Here is a 19655-nt window from a genome sequence, read left to right as displayed (position 1 = left end):
TACATCAATACTTATTAAAATCTTTATTTTCTTTTTTCAGAATCGAAACCCATAGAACATATTAGAAATTTAGGTATACATCTGTCTCGTTTGGTGACTCACCCAGCACCTCCTCTGTTTGGGAGGAAATCCTTGGTAGTTCAAAACAGAGAGTGGTGTTCTTACACTTCTCTTTTAAACAAATAAATTAGCTTCCCATTAAGTTATTCCCAGCTCCCCCCATTCTGTATCTGTAACCCCTTAGTTCCTTAAAAACCTGTGGCAGCCCCTACCTTTCAAAGAAAAACTGGCTTTCCCTGTACAAGAGGTTTCGTGAAGTCAGGTCTGTCTGGCTCATACATGTGCCTAGAGGGGCTGGCTCATCAGAGATGCTCAGTGGGCGTTTTCTGAATGAATGATCTCTATGCACATAGGGTCCACGCTCAGAGACTGAGAAGAGAACCTTTTACTAGCTTCAAGTTCTTCAGCAACATAAATCAGTGTTTCCCTGTGTCAAAATAAATACATTTTTTTTCTTGCTAGAATACATATATGACTATATACATACATATATCTTTACTCACGTTTCCTGAAGCTCAAGCTCCCAGGATATAAGTCAGCTAGCTCACTGACAGATGCCGTATTACCATTACTGAGGTGTGGTCACTTGCTGGTCAAACAAGAATACAATACAGGGACCACTGAGAGGGGAGGGTGAAGGAATATGGTGGATGGGAAGGGGAGGCCAAAAGCCTTTTGTTTTGTTTTTTAGAAAAGATGGATTTCTTTGGAAGAACACTGAAAAAAATTGCCACATAGGATTAGTCTTTCCCAAAATAATATGAATTGGATGTACACAAATTCTCCCATTTCATTCTTAAGTTTCATTTGACACATTAATTCTGAATGTAAATGCCTTACTAATATACTATTGAACAAATATGCTGAGCAAATCAGATCCTGTCTATAATTTGTTTTGTACAGAATATTACTTATGGCCAAACCCACAATATAGACTCACATTAAAGAACAGTTTTAGAATGAAACCTCTCTCCTCATATTTCCCTACTCAGACTCTGGAATAAACATATTTAAGAAGCAGAAGGAGACAAGGAAATAGCAGTCACTTCTGATTTTCCTAGCTTTATAATATTAAAAGGTATTCACTCTATCTTTAGGTGTCAGCTAGACACACTCTACTTTGAGCTGACCAAAACCCTTTCAATGACTTGTCTAATAGTGCCAGATTCTAATAAATAAACCATCAAGGGAACACTGTTAGAAGACTTTTGAAAAGATATCTACCTGTTTTGTTTTGTTTTTCAAATAAAAGTTAGTTTGTGAATTTCAGGGCTATGTTTATGGTTGATTTTCTCTAAGGTTCACCCAAACATACTTTTCTTGCTTAATCCAATCCTGACTTCGACTATACATTTATATTCTCAGTGTCATATAGTTAGCACAATGCTAACTTTAACCACTACAGATCTGAACATCTTTTAAGAGCACGAATTTTTAAACAGCAGGGAAAGAGAAGAACATTATTCATTTCCGGCAATGTTATAAAAAGGGATGAGACAGTTTCAAAGCAGCTTTCTCTCCTACTCTTTTTCTCAGCAGAGTCTTCTGCTTTGACATTATGAATCAAGTTCGCAGTCCGCGAACAGCTCGTATGCACTCCAGTGTGCCGCAGCGACGGGACCATGTCTGAAAGACACTAATCAGTTCAGTTCAGCGGACATTTACCCAGGAGAGCGGGGCTGACGTCCTGCCCTATCTCCCCCCAAGGGCTCGCTGATCCTGCAGGGTACGCACTCTCCACGGTATCCGCCCGCTCAGCTGTGGGTTTCTGGGCAGGTACACAGTCAATGGCCTTACAACTGGAATCAATGCCGCCTTTTGTCAACAAGATTTTAGTGTTTTGTGCTAATACTGTCTTCTAAAATTCAAAACCTTTTTAAATAACTCAGCCCGTTCTTGTGTGCATCTCAAAATGTATATACAAAGTACAAAAGTATCCTAATTTCATGCTCTTTTAAAGTAGTCACAGGATACTTGGTTATCTTTCATTGCGAGGACATTGGGGCATAAATTCGAAACTGCTTTTGAAAGAGTGGTTGCTTACAACTGGTCTCCAATGGCTGGCATTAAAGGTGTTCAACCTCCTGTTAACTATTAGTCTCTGCGTGACAGAAGCACAGAACTGGCACAGCACCCAGCGCGGAGGACACACTGAGCGGGCACAGCAGGCCTGCCGCCTCTGGCCCCACATTTTGCTGCAGCTGCTTCCATGGCACAACCTCTCTGCCAGAACCCAGAACTCAGCCTGTGTGTTAGCAACCTGAAATCCGAGAATCTAACAAGAGACAGAACACGGGTTAGAAACTCCAAACAAGATTAAACGACAAAATTAGGTTTGGACGTAACTCAAAATCTTAAGGCTCTTCCTGGTACACCCTCCTTAGTTTTAAGGCTCAGAGGCTTAAATCTTTGTTTCCAGTCACCCACATGGCTCAAATCGTAAGTCAGCCCAGCCAGCAGCGGGATGTACACGTTCATCTGCCAGAGTGAGCCGGCTCTTCTCACAAGAAAGGCACAATCAGGGTTGCCCATCTCTGGGAATAGCAGCTTCCAAGGCCTTAAAGGCCGAGATGGAAATTCATTTTAGAAGAGAAACCAGGATGGCAGAGGTCACAAGTAACCTATAACTGTTATTCAAGGTATTTTTTTGTTTGTCTTGTTAATCTGGAAAAGATTTGTCTCCATTGGGCAAAATAAAGAAATAAAAGTCTCATAAGAGATTCATGCTTGGGTTGTAACAATAAATCTTCCAGAGATAATTTTTTGGTTAATTAAAACACAACTGTGAGAATGCAAACTTTACTCAGGTACAAGTCACATTAGCTTTTACACACTTTAAAAACTTAACTAAAACCCAGGGGAACCTGCTTTTGCTAATCCAGTCATCTCCCCGATTCTGGTCACCTTCTCTCTCCCTTCTTCCCTCCTTTAAGAATCATTAAAAGTGCTACTGCCTCATCGCTGAAAAGCCCAAACACCTTTCCTGCTTTTGATCTTCCTCCAAAACATACCCCACTCCAACAGAGCCTGTTCCTTTGGCTCCACAAAAGGTCAGGTTTTACTTGCTGCCACTCCTCAGAAGGCAGTAAAATTCTCAATTTGACTAGTCCTGGTAAAAAAGGACTCAAGAGATGGCAAAGTTTTCTCAGAAAATCCACAGGTATGGTGAAAGGACTGTAAGAATGAACTCCAAATACCCACTCCAGAACCGATCCCAGCACGAACATATCCAAGCGTCACACCTGTTGTCCTTTGGCATGAGAATTAAGACTGACCAACTGCGATGCCCACTAGAATGGGCAAGGGCCGAGGACGTCAGGTAACTCGGCAGAACATCCGTGTTCTGAACCGACAGTCCTCACTTCAGTTTCTACGACGGGAAACACCAGTAAATCCAAGGCCACTCTGTCCTGTCACCAGAACTTACTGCCGGCTGTTTCCAATCCATCTCATACCATTTGGAATTGATTGTGCTGTTTCTCTATCTTTGTAAAAAGAAGTTTCAGTTATTCTGTGCTGCGAATTACAAGTGGGAGAGAGGCATCCTGTCTTCCACCAGCACAGTGTCCATCCCGAACTGGTCCGTGCACTGCTTCACAGTGGCCAGGACACTCAGCAGCCGCTGGTCCACAGCGTCCAGGTGCGGGTCGGACAGCACTGGGGAGATGGGGTCATGAGCCATGGCAGATTTTAAGGCAGACTTCAGCACACCATTCTTTAGGTAATTCAGTCTGTTCCAGGTAGAAACCCGAATGCTGGAAGAAAAAGGTTTCGGATGGGTTACATAAAACCTCTCACTATTAAATGGAATTTAAAGCCTGCTTGGCAAACAAAAGAAAAGAAATTATTATGTAAAATACCTCAACTAAAAATATCAGTATGAGTAAGTCACTATCACATTTTGATATTTTTTCTAGGTAATTGAGGGATAATATAAAGATTTATACATCTTCACTGCAGTGCTATTTATAAAAAGGAAAATGTGAACCAAACTGAATGTCCAACAATTGGAAAATAATTACGTTATGGCTCATCCATTCAAGTTAAATACTATGCAGCTGTTAACAGGAGTAAAGAAAATGTCCATGATATTGGGTATATGGGAGTAAAGAAGCTGTTTTACTCCAAATCTATGGGGAAAGGAAATGTGTATTTGTATACACAGACACACAAACAAAAACAGACACGTGATTAGAAGTCACTATAGTGTGAACAGAAATTATCCTTACATCTTAATGGGTAATTTTATTTCCTTCTTTTTACATTTTTCAATTTTAAAAAATTTCTATCATTAATATTATAAATTAAAAGATTACTATAAGGATACCAGTTTTCCTTATTTCACTAAGTAAAGAGGATCTTTTGTTTATCTCAGAAGAAAAGTACTGATCTGCCTGTAGGTACTGTGAGAATTACTAGGTATGCAGAAAAATTGGACTCTGCAAGAGGCAGCCTGTTCGGTAACTATTTAAAAAGCAAAGGATATCAAACTTTGGCTAAAGCATGGAAGGGATGAACAAGCAAAGAAACAGTATGGTTTTGTATTTTTAAATACACTGCTAATGCCCTGAGCATCTGAGCTTCCTGTGTGTGACTAAGGTATCACTGATACAGCCTGCTGTAATGGACAGATTTCCTTGCAGCATCTCTCTCTCTCCTAAGCTTTCTCAGCAGAGGGCGCTCGAGGAACAATGCAGAAGAAAGGAGTTCTCCAGCTGCTACTGGCTGTTGCACAGTGGGTCAGTCATGTGTGGGCAAGGTCATCATATGGAGATCTGCCCCAGCCACATTCCCAGAACGGGCAGGCCCTTTGTGCTCTTGCATCTTCAGCCTGGCCTGGTGAAAACTATCCTGAGGCCCGGCTGATATGGAAACCATTGTGCCAAAGGCCACCTGCCCATTCTGGCACCCTGCAGACCCAAAAACATGCCTTGCTCACAGCCTAGAGGGCTTCTACTCAGTCATCCGTCCCTCTGTACTTCATGGTGCCGGTTGTGGACTGCCTGTACCTTGCCTGCACCCTAGAGCTGCTTCTTGCTCACCAGCGCCTGCAAACTCACGGACTTCTCTGCCATCCAGTGAGCTGAACGACAAAGCTTGTCCTGTTTTGGGTGCTCTCCCTCAGCCCTTGTTTTCCTTTATAGTCACTCCTGCAACAGAGTTAATAATCCTTTACACTAAACTTTCCCATTTAACCCACTATGGTTTTTCCATCTCCTGACGGGACCAGACTGCTAACACTAAGTATTAATATAAAAACAAATTCCTTGAAAGATACAGTTTTTGCTTGGCCGTATCATTACTTCCCAATATTAATTAAGATAATTAAAGGGTTGCCTGGATAATCTTTCTGCAGAATATTTTTGTGATTAAAAAAAGGCAAGCCCAGACTTGGTGGCTCAGTAGTTGAGCATCAACCGATGAACCAGGAAGTCATGGTTCGATTCCTGGTCAGGGCACATGCCAGGTAGTGGGCTCCATCCTTAGTGTGGGGAGTGCAGGAGGCAGCTGGTCAATGATTCTCTTTCATCATTGATGTTTCTATCTCTCTCTCCCTCTCCTTCCTTTCTGACATCAATAAAAATATATATTTAAAAAAATAAAAGGAAAAAAAATAGATAAGTAAAAGTACATTTAAGAAAGAGCCGAAACCGGTTTGGCTCAGTGGTAGAGCGTTGGTCTGCAGACTGAAGGGTCCCAGGTTCGATTCCGGTCAAGGGCATGTACATTGGTTGTGGGCACATCCCTGGTAGGAGGTGTGCAAGAGGCAGCTGGTCGATGATTCTCTCGCATCGACGTTTCTGACTATCTCTCTCCCTTCCTCTCTGTAAAAAAATCAATAAAATATATTTAAAAAAAGAAAGAAAGAAACCAAGAAAGAAAGAAAAGAGAAGGTGAGCTGCCAGGAGGAGCAGTCTCACCAGGGACCCAGGAGTTGACCAGTGGGAAGTGGTGCTGCTGAAATTGCATCTCTGTGGGGATTCCAGCTGGTTCTCAGTGCTCACTTTAAAATTGTACCGCAATCAGGAGCTTCTTAGAGCCAGTTTTTAATTTATTTTCTTGATTTACCTTTTCTTTGTTCTATAGCATAGACTTTTACAAAAATAACAGTTACTAAATACGTTTGGGAAATGTTACTTTTGGTTTATGCAATTTCAAATTGAGATATGCAACCCACAGGATGTTTGTGGTGGTGAGTGAGAGAACTTGAAACCATAAGATAAACACAATACAGCAATCAGGAACACAGATTATACTAAAAATTTTTTTGGGGGGTGGGACTATATTCTGATATTAAAACAAACATGGATGTATATAATTAAATAGAATGAAGACTTTTATTCATTCAAAACTCAAAATGAATTCTGAGTTTTGGGTCACCAGTCTCCACTTTTCCTTTATCCTTCATGTCAGGCCCTTAAGGGGTTCTAGGTTAGAAAAGCATGAAAAGCACTGCTCAGGTATTAGAAAGCTTTAAGGCCAAGAACACTGTACTGTTATCTGAACCTGGCATTCGATGTGCGTCACTTACATGCAACACTGATAGAGAGGGGCAAGAATGCTTCTCTCATCCAGCGAGGGGTTCCCGAAGCTGAAAATGAAATGAAATTCGGTTAATTAGGTAGAAGCACCAGTTCCCTTCTTAGCATCAAAGCAAGAGCAAATTCTGAAAGAAACCCAAGTGTGATCCTAATCAACGCCATGCTCCCACAGCTCCAGTCACTTAAAAACAAACAGGGCCTAACCAATCAGACACAGATCCTAACAGCGTGTGCTGCAGCATCGAACAACAAACATACGCATTTACGAGAACCCTCTCTCCTGACAACATACAGCAGGTGCTGAGGCACCACCATGGCACCACAGACCAGAGCGGGAAGCTGAGGATCTCTAAGCCTGGACAAGTTTTAAGTGTGGGTGGATAATACAGGCTATTCATGCCAGGTATCCCGCCAACAAGCAGATGGTCATTACTTGTAGAAACAAGTTATGCTGTTCTCCTCCAAAATTACCAACCAGAAAAGGTCTGAATTATCCTATTTCCTGCAAGTATATGAACAGATTCAGAATGCAAAAACTACTCGCAGAGGCTGAGAAAAGTCAGTTCAAAGCAGATGTAAAAATGATCTGTGCAGGAATTCAGAGTAAGAAAAGGAGAACTGGTGCTCTCTTTCCCAGGAGCACACCCTCCTGCGCCTTTCCCTTAACGCCATCACTTGTTTCCTAAGCCCATTTCTTCTAGGAATTACTTTTTCTACCTCTGTATTTTATCCAATAAATGTTCTCTTGTAATTTGGGTCTTGCTCTTAATTCTTTCCTAGCCAGAACTCAACTACACAGATTGCTAGATTAGAGAGAGAGAGAGAGAGAGAGAGAGAGAGAGACAGAGAGAGAGAGAGAAGGAGGAGAGAACTGATTCTAGAAAAACTATTAATCTCCTTCTCTTCCTGAAAGCTCCTCACAATAACCACAGTAACCCAAAGCACAATGCAGGCCCTCAAATAATAAATGGCAAAGGCAACTATTTCAATGTATATTTCATAGTTCATGTGATCTTTAAAAAAAGGATTATTTTTACAAGGATAAAAAATTTTCCAGAATGTATGTAGTACTGACTACTGCCTGCTCTGCTGGCAAGTGGTGGGGTGGGAGGGTGGGGAAGAGGGCAGTGTTTGCTGGCCTCTCACTTTCTACTGTCATCACCTTTCACAGAGCACGAGGTGCCTGTGCTTGGTGTAAGATGCTGGCATCATTAGCAAATGCTGCCCAAGTATTCTTTGCTGAGGATCCATGTCTCAGCTTACTCTCAGCAACCAATGTTAACAGTAGTGACCTGGACAACTCTGGGCTCCAATACAAAAGTATTCTATTAAGTGTAACAAAAGTGAGGTACTGAACTGGGCATCATGGAGAATGTAGAGTGTAAACTGAAAATACAATGTGTTCTTCAAAGAGCCCAGACTTAAAAAAATAAGGACATTGATTCAAAAATAGTAAAATAATCTTATTGAAGATAAAAGTAAGTTGTCTTTATATATAATCACTAAGCAATTCCTCTTCCTCTCATGATAGTGAAAAGTTTGGGCAAACACTTCTACAAAAATAGCAAAGCAGCCTATCAAAAAAATTAATCTTTTATTTATTTATTTTTAAAAAATATATTTTATTAATTTTTTACAGAGAGGAAGGGAGAGGGATAGAGAGCTAGAAACATCAATGAGAGAGACACAATGACCAGCTGCCTCCTACACACCCCCTACCGGGGATATGCCCGCAACCAATGTACATGCCCTTGACCGGAATCAAATCTGGGATCCTTCAGCCCGCAGACCAACGCTCTACCCACTGAGCCAAACCGGTTTCGGCCAAAAAAAATCTTTTAAACGGCATGAACCTTTGGGTAAAATAAGTTGAACAGTAATCAGATTTCATGTTCTATTATGTATTTCTCAAGATTCTAAATATCATCGTTAAGAAAGAAATGTGGCTGAAACCGGTTTGGCTCAATGGATAGAGCGTCGGCTTGGGGACTGAAGGGTCCCGGGTTCAATTCCAGTCAAGGGCATGTACCTTGGTTGCGGGCATATCCCCAGTGGGAGGTGTGCAAGAGGCAGCTGATCGATGACTCTCTCTCATCGATGTTTCTAACTCTGTATCTCTCTCCCTTCCTCTCTGTACAAAATCAATAAAATATATTTTAAAAAAAAAAGAAAAAGAAAAAAGAAATGTGAGTGGTGGCAAAGGCCTTGGTTTCCAGCTGTCTGTGAACAAATCAGTCTTTGACTCCTGGGAAAAAACCACTCTTCCATTTTTAACGTTCTCAGATCCCTGCGGGTGGAAGGAGTGCAAGCCTGAACAAGACAGAGGATGGGATCGCCAACAGAGAAGACCCCAGTGGAAACAGGAAAGATGCCTTCCGTCAGGTGTGCTCTGGAGTTTTAGAGCCACCACCTGACAAGGTAGTCCTGCGGTCCTACCTTTTGGCATTATCGAGAAGGATGAGCATACTGGCCCCCTCATCATCTTGAAAACTCTCATAGTGATGGCGGTCAGCATTGCCGATCAGGTAATCAAAGACAGCCGTGTCAATGATGTCCAAGAGACGCGGGCCGGAGTCATAAGGGGATGTCTTCTTCACTGCGTCACAGTAGCTCTCATCGTACTCCCACCTGGAGGCAAGCAGCAGCCCAGGGTTATTTACCGAGAGCCGACATGGTGCCTGCATTGTCTCAACACCGAGAAGGTGAAGTCTCTGCCTAGCAGGTTTGCCCCGGACGCTCCACCATTCTCTTTAGTCTTGGACAGAACCCCTGGCTGCATTTGGGCAGCCCTGGGCCAGGCACAGGAGAGGAACAGTAGACTCACAGGAGCATTTACCTGGCCAGTTTGCCCTCTCGGTAAGTCCTGCCCCAGGGATGTCGGTGTTTCTGAAGAGGCCACACATCTGGAAGCCAGAGGGTGACAGATCCCTCCATCGTGTCTCCGTCGGCACAAGCTGGCTCTGTTTCTCGGCAGTAATAACACTTCCCATAGAAACAAGTATTATTTCCTAAAGGAGAGAAAGGAACCAAACATACTTAAGGGGGGGGAAAAGGAAGATTCCAAATTCTCCCTAAACAATGAAGAGAGCAGGTAGGTAAGCAGATACTGTGAAAACCAAGATCCTGAACTTACATTTAAAACAGTATAGGTAATCAAAACACAAGGTATAAAAGAAATCAAAAGGTACTAAAGGACATATAGGGAAAAGTAAGTCTCCCTTTCTCCAGGTCCCTCCTACCCAATCTCTCTCCAGGAACCCACTGCCGCCACAGTGTCTCTCTGCACTCACTTTAAGGACAGGGAAGAAAAGGGAGGAAAGGGAAGGAAAGGGAAGGAAAGGGAGGAAAGGGAAGGAATGTCCTCTTCTGCTTTGCCAGAGTGCTCAGAGGGGGGAGATGCATGCACAGGTGGGTGGGGAGCGTATACAGGTGGATACCCTGGACCAGGGGAGGATTCGCACGTCCCAGGATGCCGAGCAGACAGGTAAGATTTCATGACACTATTCAGAATGGTGCACAGTTTAAAACTTATGAACTGTTTATTTTAATATGTCCACCAATTCTTCCCATTCTAGAGTATCATATACTCTGACTTGCTGCATATGAATTCACTCCAAGAGCCCCCAGTGCTTAAGGAGAAAAGTTTCGACTTGTAGGTTGGTGCACAGGGCCCTCTGGTGACACTGTCCTGACCACCTGCCTTGCTCCGTCTCCAACCCCACACAGAACCTTAACTTAGCTAAATCAGTCTCCTGAGCTGCCATGCTTTTCTCAACACCCTGTGTGCTCTGTCTTCCACCCAGGAACTGGATGGGAACAAAATCACGTTTTATTTTCATTAATTTTCTATTTGAAACTTAGCGTTTCCTTAAATTATTATGGTAGGAAGCAAACTATAAAAGTATTGCCATTATCTGTGACTTTTTCACTAGAAGAAATCAGTTTTCATAACATAGCAGCATTGTTGTTGCAAATACTACAAGGTATCATTTGTAGTCTCAAATTACAGTAGTTACTAGATCTGCTAGGTCTTGTTATTTAATATGTTAAATAACAAGGCACAGGTGACTGTCACAAATTTGCTATTTGTAATTTTTTTTTTACCAAGTCTTTTAAATGTTCAGTTTCACCTCAACATTATTGGTTTCATTTGCAAGTCTATGCTTCTATTTATTTATTTTAAAAAACATTATTGTAGGAAAGGATTCATAAGCTTCTCTAGACTTCCCAAGGAGTCGTTAGCACAAAAAAGGTTAGGAATCCAAACCTAGGATGTTCCTTCCCACTGAATCCTCCTGTGGGATTGCCACTCCTCCCTTTGAGACTTGGTTGCAATAGCACCTCCACTGAGTAACATCGCCCTGGCCCTGACTTTCAGGCCCCTTCCCCTCCACGGCCCTCTGCACATGTCCGGCTTCCCCACTGGACAAAGCTCCTGAAGCAGGAAGGTATCCCTCATTTTTTTACATTCAGCATCAAGCACAGAGTTTGCCACACAGAAGTTAAACAACATGTTAATGAATGAATGAATATTAAAGAACATAAGCAAATTAAATATTTTAGGGTTTTAAAATCTAAGCATGAATCCTGGATAACAATGAGTAGCTTTGTGACTTTGGGAAAACATTTAACTTTTCAGCCTCTTTCTCAACTACGACACGCGGCTAAACCTCCCCAACTTACCGCGTTTTTTTTTTTTGTTGTTGAGAATCAAATACAGTAACTGCTGTAAAGTGCTTAAAATTGAACAAGCACAAGTGCTTAGAAAATATAAGAAACAAATCAGTGACACTGTGTGTTTTTGGTTATTTGTAAGAACAGCATAGCTCTAGCCTTGTAAATTTAAACTCTGCATGATGAATCTCTCACAAGTCTTTTAAATATTCAGTTTCACCTCATTTTAAATGCAAACCCATTCATTCTAGCAAAGCAAGGTTAAAGTTCATCTTGCAATGACTGTTTCAAGTCATAATGTGAAGCTCTGTGTCATTGAAAATGTCACCATGAAGCCGCTGGGCAAGAGACCACAGCACCTCTGAACTGCCCCAATTCTCACTGTGCCCACAAGAAGAGGAGTGAAAATTTTAGCTCAGAGTGAGGTACCACCAGGGAGCAGGGCCCAGAGGGACTGTAGCCAGTCTCATGCATGTGAGTCACAGGTTACCCCTTGCAGAGGAGAAGGCAGTGGTGCTCTTCCAGCCAAATGAAATCCTATAAGGGAATCCTACATAGGACCTTCTCACAAAGTTGCCTTAAGGATTCCTCAATTCTAAGGAGACAGATCCCAAGAAAGTACATGTATATGAAAAAAACTACCCAGCCAACATTACACAGACAATAAGACTTTTAGGCCAAAAATTGAGTATGTGGTCTAGCTAAGAGCAAGCAGAAGGAAATTGTTACCAGCTACTTACATTATCAGTAAATGATCTCACTTCCTACCTCACAGACACAACAAAGTACACGTTAGGGAAAACCTTGTTTCCTGCCGTCTACCTTTAGATCCATTTCCCCCAGGAATCCAAGAGCAAGTTGCCTGGCTTGCTTCTGTGTTCCCTTCAGTTCTTCCATTCCTGAAAGTCACGAACCAGCTTGCTCAATGACCCCCAATTAACTTAATAACTGTTCCACCATCTCAAAGTTCTTTTTAGCTTCTTACCTACAGTTAGGAAGGTGCTCAAGAGCTGCTCTGTGGCCACAGGCTTGATCTCTGTCCGAAGATTAACAAATCTGCCAACCACCAACGGGGCTCGACGAAAACCCAGAATCCTGGTTTGGAGGGATGAAGAAGAGAAGAGAAAAATCTTTGGGGATACAATTTAAACAGCAGTCTTAAAATTATGGTTAATTATGTTAGATATATACAGGAATTGTTGACAGGTATAAATATTTTTTAGAGGTGCATATATTTATGAGTTTAATATTAAGATGTATGTAACTTATTTTAATATACACTTCAGCAAAAATGATAAGGCAAATCTGGAAAAAATGTAAACTATTGTTTATTCCAAGGAGTGGGTATATGAGTTCATTATACTATTCTACTTTTGTTAGAAAATTTTCATAATAAAAAAATTTTAATAAATTTTAACAAAGGTAAAATAAAAACAAAAACAAAAAACAACCTGGGTCTAAATCCATACTTGGGTTCCAAGCTTTGGATAAAACAGTACACTGACAGAAAATAATATGGTTTAATCTAAAAAGATAAACCCACAGGACAAATTAAATACAGATTTTTTTTTCTAACCGTCTAAAGTAGAATTTTATGGTTGAGCACAATAATTCTTTCTTTAAATGAAATTTCCTGTCTAAAAAAAATACACACTCACTGAAGAAATATTGGAGGGACAGGACCTGGAACACAAAGACAATTTATAATGACGAAAATAAAGATCACCCATAATTCCAAAATCAGGAAATAACTGACATTTTGGCATATGAGCATTTTCCTTTACAAGTATATATAAACACATATTCACTCTGTGTATATATACACACAATATGCAGTTGTGTGTGTCCTGTTTTTCACTGATCATTATAGTAGGAGCCTTTCCCCATGTCATTACAAACCCTTTAAAAATGGCTGTGTAGTACAGTGGTTACCAGAGAGAAAGGGGGTGAGGGGAGGAGGAAATGTGTCAAAGGGAGTCAACTGTATGGTGATGAACAGAGGCCTGACTCCAGAGGGTGAGCACACAATGCAATATACAGATGACGTATTACAGAACTACACACTTGACAAATATCTTAACAAATTATCACCCCCAAATTTTTTAAATAAAATTTTTTTAAATGGCGATGCAATAAAAGTCATTGTTCCGGGCTTCTGACTTTGTCCTAAACTGAATCTTAGAAAAGCCACAAAAGCAGAGATCATAAAAAAGAGAGAACCTCCCGAGGCCAGAGACAGTGGTCAAATCCTAATGAAACAGCACCGCAGAGCAGGAACGTGTCAGGAGCCATGGATTGGAGAAAAAGTGGGAAATATGTTTTCTCTGAATGGCCATTATCAGGCCAAAGAACAGCAGCCAGCTTAGTGCCAAGGAGCCAAGTCACAGAGGTGGCAGTTAACAGAAGGGGTCGGGTGACTGGCTAGAGAATATTTTTTTTCAGATTTTGAGGTAGGGAAGGACCTCCCAAAGCACAAGTCATAAAAGGAAACATTATCATATTTAATTAACACCCACTTAATTTAGATTGGAGTAGTCTTTCTGTACAAAGACTACTCCAATCTAAATTAAGTGGGTGATATGCTGTGAAAAGAAGGAAATACTAAATTTTGCCAATAATTGGGGAATTACAAAATACCACCTTACATATATTAGATGAACAAAAACTGATATGTTGGATAATATAAAGTATTGGTATGGATGTGAGAAAACGACCTTCACATACTGCTGGTATCCATCAATAGGGAAACGGGGAGGGGTTTGGGGATGAAGAAAATTGGGAAACAAATGAGGTATTGGAAAGACTAATTCTAGTGTACCATCAAGTGATGGGTAGGATTTACCCAACTCTTTCCCATTAGTTCTTAAACGAAGCAGTGAAAATTTATGGGATTGTGAACAAAACATTTTAACCTTCCCATGACATCAGATGCTTCTTTGATTTCTACCAGCTACAGCTAAGATTGTGGTATTTGTATCTTTGAATTTCTAATTATTTCTCCATGGTCCTTCCTAGAAATACCCAAATAATATTCAAACCCTTTGATGCAAATAAGTTTTTTGACACATAAGGCCAGAATTCTTGATTGAACCTATTACTGCCAGAGGCAGCATCTGAATCTCAATGAATTCACGGTTCAATTCCTGGTCAGGGCACATGCCTGCGTTGCAGGCTTGATCCCTAGTAGGGGGCCTGCAGGAGGCAGCCGATCAATGATTCTCTGTCATCATTGATGTTTCTATCTCTCCCTCCCTCTCCTTCCTCTCTGAAATCAATAAAAATATATAGGGGGGAAAAAGAAATGTATTTTGGTATTCTTAGTACCACCTGAATTATGAGGGACTCATACAAATTTTAGGGAATCAGTCAATCAGCTCTCCAAAGTAGGTAACAAGTCAAAGTTATTAGTGTCACAGCCTTTATAGGGGAAAGAGGGTGAGTCTACTAGCCCTCTCTTCCAGGATATTTTTGAAAGGAAACAATGCAAGTAAACCACTGTGATTACACACGTACCTGTCCAAGTGAAAGGCTGCCACCTCTGCATTGTGTCTGTCATAACCAGCGTAGGGTTCGCCTTCTACCACGTAGTCTCGGTTATACCTGCAGAGAGAAGTGGAGACATGAACACATCAGTACCACAGTGCCAGCACCAGCAGCTGTGCACAGATATGATACTTCTGAAAGCCTGGTTCTGCTCCCAACATCTTCCCTGACAACCCTGAGACAATCGTGGATGACACGAGTCACTGGTAGACAGGGTGAGGATGAAGTGGAGAAGAAACCAGTGTTCTCTCTCTACTGCAGCAATCATTCTATTAATAAAACTCAGAAGATGTCATTTTTTACCCCATCGAAGACTTTCTGGAGGGCAAGGACCATCTTTGTATCTCCACAATAGTGGTAAGGTCTATAGCTGTTTGGCTACCGCAAAAGGCTTGTAAGAGAAGTTTCAATTTCTTGGGAAATGGTCCCGATACACCTTTTTCTGTTAATAAGTAGGCAAAGGTGCATTCGAAAAGAGCTGGTCTGTTTCTCTCTGTTTATGATGATATAGTAGAAGAAACACTGGACTGGAGTAAGAGCTAGCTGCCTGAGTCAATGAGCAAAACCCTTTCTCTGGGCCTTAGATTCCTTACCTACAGCACCTAGGGGGTTGATTAGGAGGCAATTTCTAAGATCTGTGTCACCTCAAACACCATTCTATAATACATTATATGCATGACTAACACAGGATAAAGAAAACTGGCATATTTCTCTCCACTAATCATAAAAATAGATACAGTTTAAACCTGTTAATTTAGAAGAAAAAAGACACCTAACTCACCTTTGACCTCTATGTTCACCTACATTTCCTGTTTCAAAAGGAGGCCTATTAGCTATACAGGAACTGTCAACTAGAAATAAACTGAGACTGAAGTAGAGGTGCTCTGCTGAGGACACATGGATCTCCAAGAATGTGGGGAAGCGGGAAATGGTACTAGAAAAGGCATGACCTTCAACCTAAATGACTGGAATATAAAGTGAAAGCATGTCCACGGAACACATTTATCAAGGCAAAGCGATGAAACACTTATGCTAGAAGACAGCCATGCATCAGCACCAGGATGGACACCTTAGCAGTATCAATATACTCAAATGGATCTTTTTGTTTCTAGTGTCAAAGCATTGTTTAGGCCAGTGTTTTTCAACCTTTTTTGGGCAAAGGCACACTTGTTTCATGAAAAAAATCACGAGGCACACCACCATTAGAAAATGTTAAAAAATTTAACTCTGTGCCTATATTGACTATATATAAAGTAATTCTCTTGAATAGGAATCAAATAAACACAAAGAAAGTATTTTATAATTACTTTATTATGAAATATTAAGTAAACAAAATAGTGAAAAATAATAAAATTCTTGTCTTGTCTGCACCTACGGCACACCAGGCAACATCTCGCGGCACACTAGTGTGCCGCCGAACAGCGGTTGAAAAACGCTGGTTTAGGCTACCTAGGATTATACTGGCCCCCTCCAAATTAAAAGTCTCCGTTGTGAAATAGAACTGAAGCCAAAGCTGTCACTTCCAGCACCTCTCTCCCCGCTACAGCTGTAGGCGGCAGTAAAGCTGGGGCAGTGCTTGGACACTGCATTTCTGACTCCAGTGGAGCCACAGGAACATCTGGGGATGAGCATCTATTCCTCTTAGTGAGGCAGAGGCTGTTCCAAGGGAAAGGTAAGACCAGAGGAACCCGGGACTCTGCAGATGGGCTGGAGGAGGCGGGGAGGGAAGGGGAGAGAAAGGACTAAGAATCAGAAGGAAAGAGCTTTACAGGAGTCAGAAATTCCGAACTCTTAGCTCATGTTTCAGGTGTGTGAAATGTGGCATCAGAACTCTGGGTCTCATTTTGGGCCCCCATGAAATGAGATGCTGGATAAGCTGAGCTCCAGCGCCCGCTTCAGCACTCCCTAAGATCACTCCCTCACTTCTACCCACTCTCCGGCCCCTGCCATCTTGTCCTCACCATAACTACAATATGTGCCTGTGACAATTTACTTCCAGAATGGAGACAGCTACATTGAAAAAAAAAAAAAAAAATCACTTTTATAATGTGAGGCAAAATGTGTAAATAAAAGCGTCGCTGTGGTCCCACATATCATCTATCTTCCATCCCCACCTCAGAGAGCAGGCCATGGACAACAGGCTCCAGCACAGCCAGAACCACACGGCTGTACAGAAAGGGGCAAGTCTCCATTAGCAGTGAGGACCCAGCTCCTCCTCTCAGCACAGTGATTCATCTTAAGTCCCTGACAGAGCAGCAAAATTCATACAGTAACGGCCAATAAATCACTCCTACCCTCTGGCAAAGGGCATTAGTCTGACCAAGGACATTAATTTGCACTTACACGAGGACTAAATAGTCTCTGAAGTCCCCGGGGTCACAGTATCAAGTGCTGGGTCCTTCAGGACTGGAATCAATTTCTATGAGCACTTAACCATACAGCCACCTTCCCGAGTCTGCGACAGTGCCGGGTGGAGTCAGCACAGGTCAGTGTGTGCAGGACTCAGCACTATCGCCACTGCAGGGGCCCCTGCAGCTTGCTGGGTGGGGGAGGACAGTCCCCTGGAGCTGAGGGTGGACACAGGCTCTTCAGGAAGTGGTGAGGAGAAGGGGACCAGTCCGACAGAAATAAAAAGTTGGGTGCAGAGAGGAGGACTAGACTGTGGGGGGGTCTATTAGGCTGTGGTCACTGATTTGGTCTAGTGAGCATTGAAAAGTCCCTGAATGTTTGGAAGCTGGGCAGCACAGGGATAATATGGGTTTGAGGGAAGAATAAAAGTGTTCAGCATGTTCTGGAAGAGGAAGGTAATGAGAAGATTGTATGAGATATGAGATGAAGCAATAGTGACTAAGGTTAATTTTTGCATTTATCTGAGACCGCCTCCCCTAGTCACCAGCCAGGCTCCTCTCCCTCCACTTACATTAGCACCTTGTCTGAACACCCAGGCGTACCTGCAAAGCACCTGGACGGGTACTAATACTGCACACTTCCCGGACCACCTGACTTCTACACTTCCTGCTGTCCCAACTCACTCTCAAACCTCTGGTATGCAAACAGTGGGTGTGGAGAGGATATCCTCTTATCTAAACACAAAATGCCCACGACTCATCTATTTGCTTATCTCTCAGACTACAAAACCAAGAGGTCAAAGACCACATTTCAAAACTAAGCAAGCTATTTTTGATGCTGGGTGTGCCACGTCATCACACTTTCAGGAAGGCAAACGAGAATTACATGTGCAGCACACCACCAGCTGCTCACACTCCAACAGAGCCGAACACCAACTCCATTCATGGCTGCAGGGTGACCTTGTCAGGTTAGTTACTGTTCCTAAGCCTCAGTTTCTTATTCTGGAAACAAGTACTATGACTGCCCACAGTTGTGAAGAAGGTTAGAGACATTAACAGATACAAAAGTTGGTACAATGCCTGGCAAACAGTGTGCATTCATTGGAAATTAGGCCCCAAAGCCCATATAACTACACTCTTTCCTTATTACCTGCCAATCAGACTTGTGTTTGCCAAAAGTCTACTGCATTTTTAAACTTCCCTACTTTCTACACCTTCCATATATCATGCTTCCCAGTTCCAGGTAAATGCAGATTCTCTTCAGTTTCTGGGATCCAATATATTAGTTCTCTGGCTGCCTATTATCTATTGAGAGTTGGATAATGAAGGCACAAGGCCAACTACTCTGCTCACAGTTGAGTTATGTATATCTTTACCCCGTATTCCTTCTCCTACCCCAGCAAGAGACCCAAAGTATGTGTTTTAATTCCTTCAAAAGCTCCTTTGAGAAGTGGGGGGGAAAGTTAGTACACAGAAAATTTTAGATATTACAAACTTTGAGAAAATTCACCCCTTACTAATTCCTGGCAAAGGAGTATGAATTACCATGTTAACCTATTTCAAATTCATACTAGTATGTTTGCAGAAAATTTTTCAAAAAAGTAATTATACTACAGAACTGAACACAAATTATCTCCATAGATCCTTACAGAAGTCCCAAGGGGTAACTGTTTAAAACATACAGTCTACTCTCCAGTTTAAGTTTAGACCAGGGTAATTAAAATGGCCCTGTTGCCAAAACCGGTTTGGCTCAGTGGTAGAGCGTCGGTCTGCAGACTGAAAGGTCCCAGGTTCGATTCCGGTCAAGGGCATGTACATTGGTTGCGTGCACATCCCCGGTTAGGGGTGTGCAAGAGGCAGCTGGTCGATGTTTCTCTCTCATCGACGTTCCTAGCTCTCTATCTCTCCCTTCCTCTCTGTAAAAAAATCAATAAAATATATTTTTTTTAAAATGGCCCTGTTTTCTGCTTAATGCAGGTAAAAGGAACAATGAGATATCACTGTACACCTAGACAGTGGTCGGTAAACTGTGGCTCGCGAGCCACATGCAGCTCTTCGGCCCCTTGAGTGTAGCTCTTCCACAAAATACTATGTGTGGGCGCGCACGTACAGTGTGATTGAAACTTCGTGGCCCATGAGCAGAAGTCGGTTTTCAGATCTCAAAAGAAATTTCAATCATTGTACTGTTGATATTTGGCTCTGTTGATTAATGAGTTTGCCAACCACTGGCCTAAGAGAATAGCCAAAATCCAAAACACAGATACCAAATGCTGGTGAGGATGATGTGGGACAACAGGAAATCTCATTCATTGCTGGTGGGCATGTAAAATGGTACAGACACTTTGAAAGACAGTTTTTTACAAAATTAAATATATTCTTAACATATGATTCAGCAATTGTGCTCCCTGGTATTTACCCAAATGAGCTAAAAACTTACAACTACATAAAAACCTACACATAAATGTTTATAGCAGCTTTATTCATAACT

The 19655-nt window shown here is 41.9% G+C and overlaps 1 protein-coding gene across 3 annotated transcripts in view; it reads right to left on the bottom strand.

Moving 5' to 3' along the window:
• Positions 1-19655, bottom strand: part of FAM20B (FAM20B glycosaminoglycan xylosylkinase) — a 36820-nt gene continuing 17165 nt past the window's right edge. For all 3 annotated transcript variants that reach the window (XM_084866967.1, XM_084866966.1, XM_084866968.1), the window contains exons 4-9: positions 14790-14876; positions 12262-12371; positions 9439-9610; positions 9039-9230; positions 6593-6652; positions 1-3815 (exon numbers count right to left, since the gene is read on the bottom strand). In XM_084866967.1, the coding sequence (XP_084723093.1) occupies positions 3584-3815; positions 6593-6652; positions 9039-9230; positions 9439-9610; positions 12262-12371; positions 14790-14876 (853 nt within the window). In that variant the 3' untranslated portion in view covers positions 1-3583. The remainder of the gene's footprint in view (positions 3816-6592; positions 6653-9038; positions 9231-9438; positions 9611-12261; positions 12372-14789; positions 14877-19655) is intronic.

Source organism: Pipistrellus hanaki (assembly GCF_964339955.1).
Source record: "Pipistrellus hanaki genome assembly, chromosome: 18".
Classification (NCBI taxonomy): domain Eukaryota; kingdom Metazoa; phylum Chordata; class Mammalia; order Chiroptera; family Vespertilionidae; genus Pipistrellus; species Pipistrellus hanaki.
Note: the sequence above shows the minus strand (reverse complement) of the source record. Positions and strands in the feature narration are given on the sequence as shown.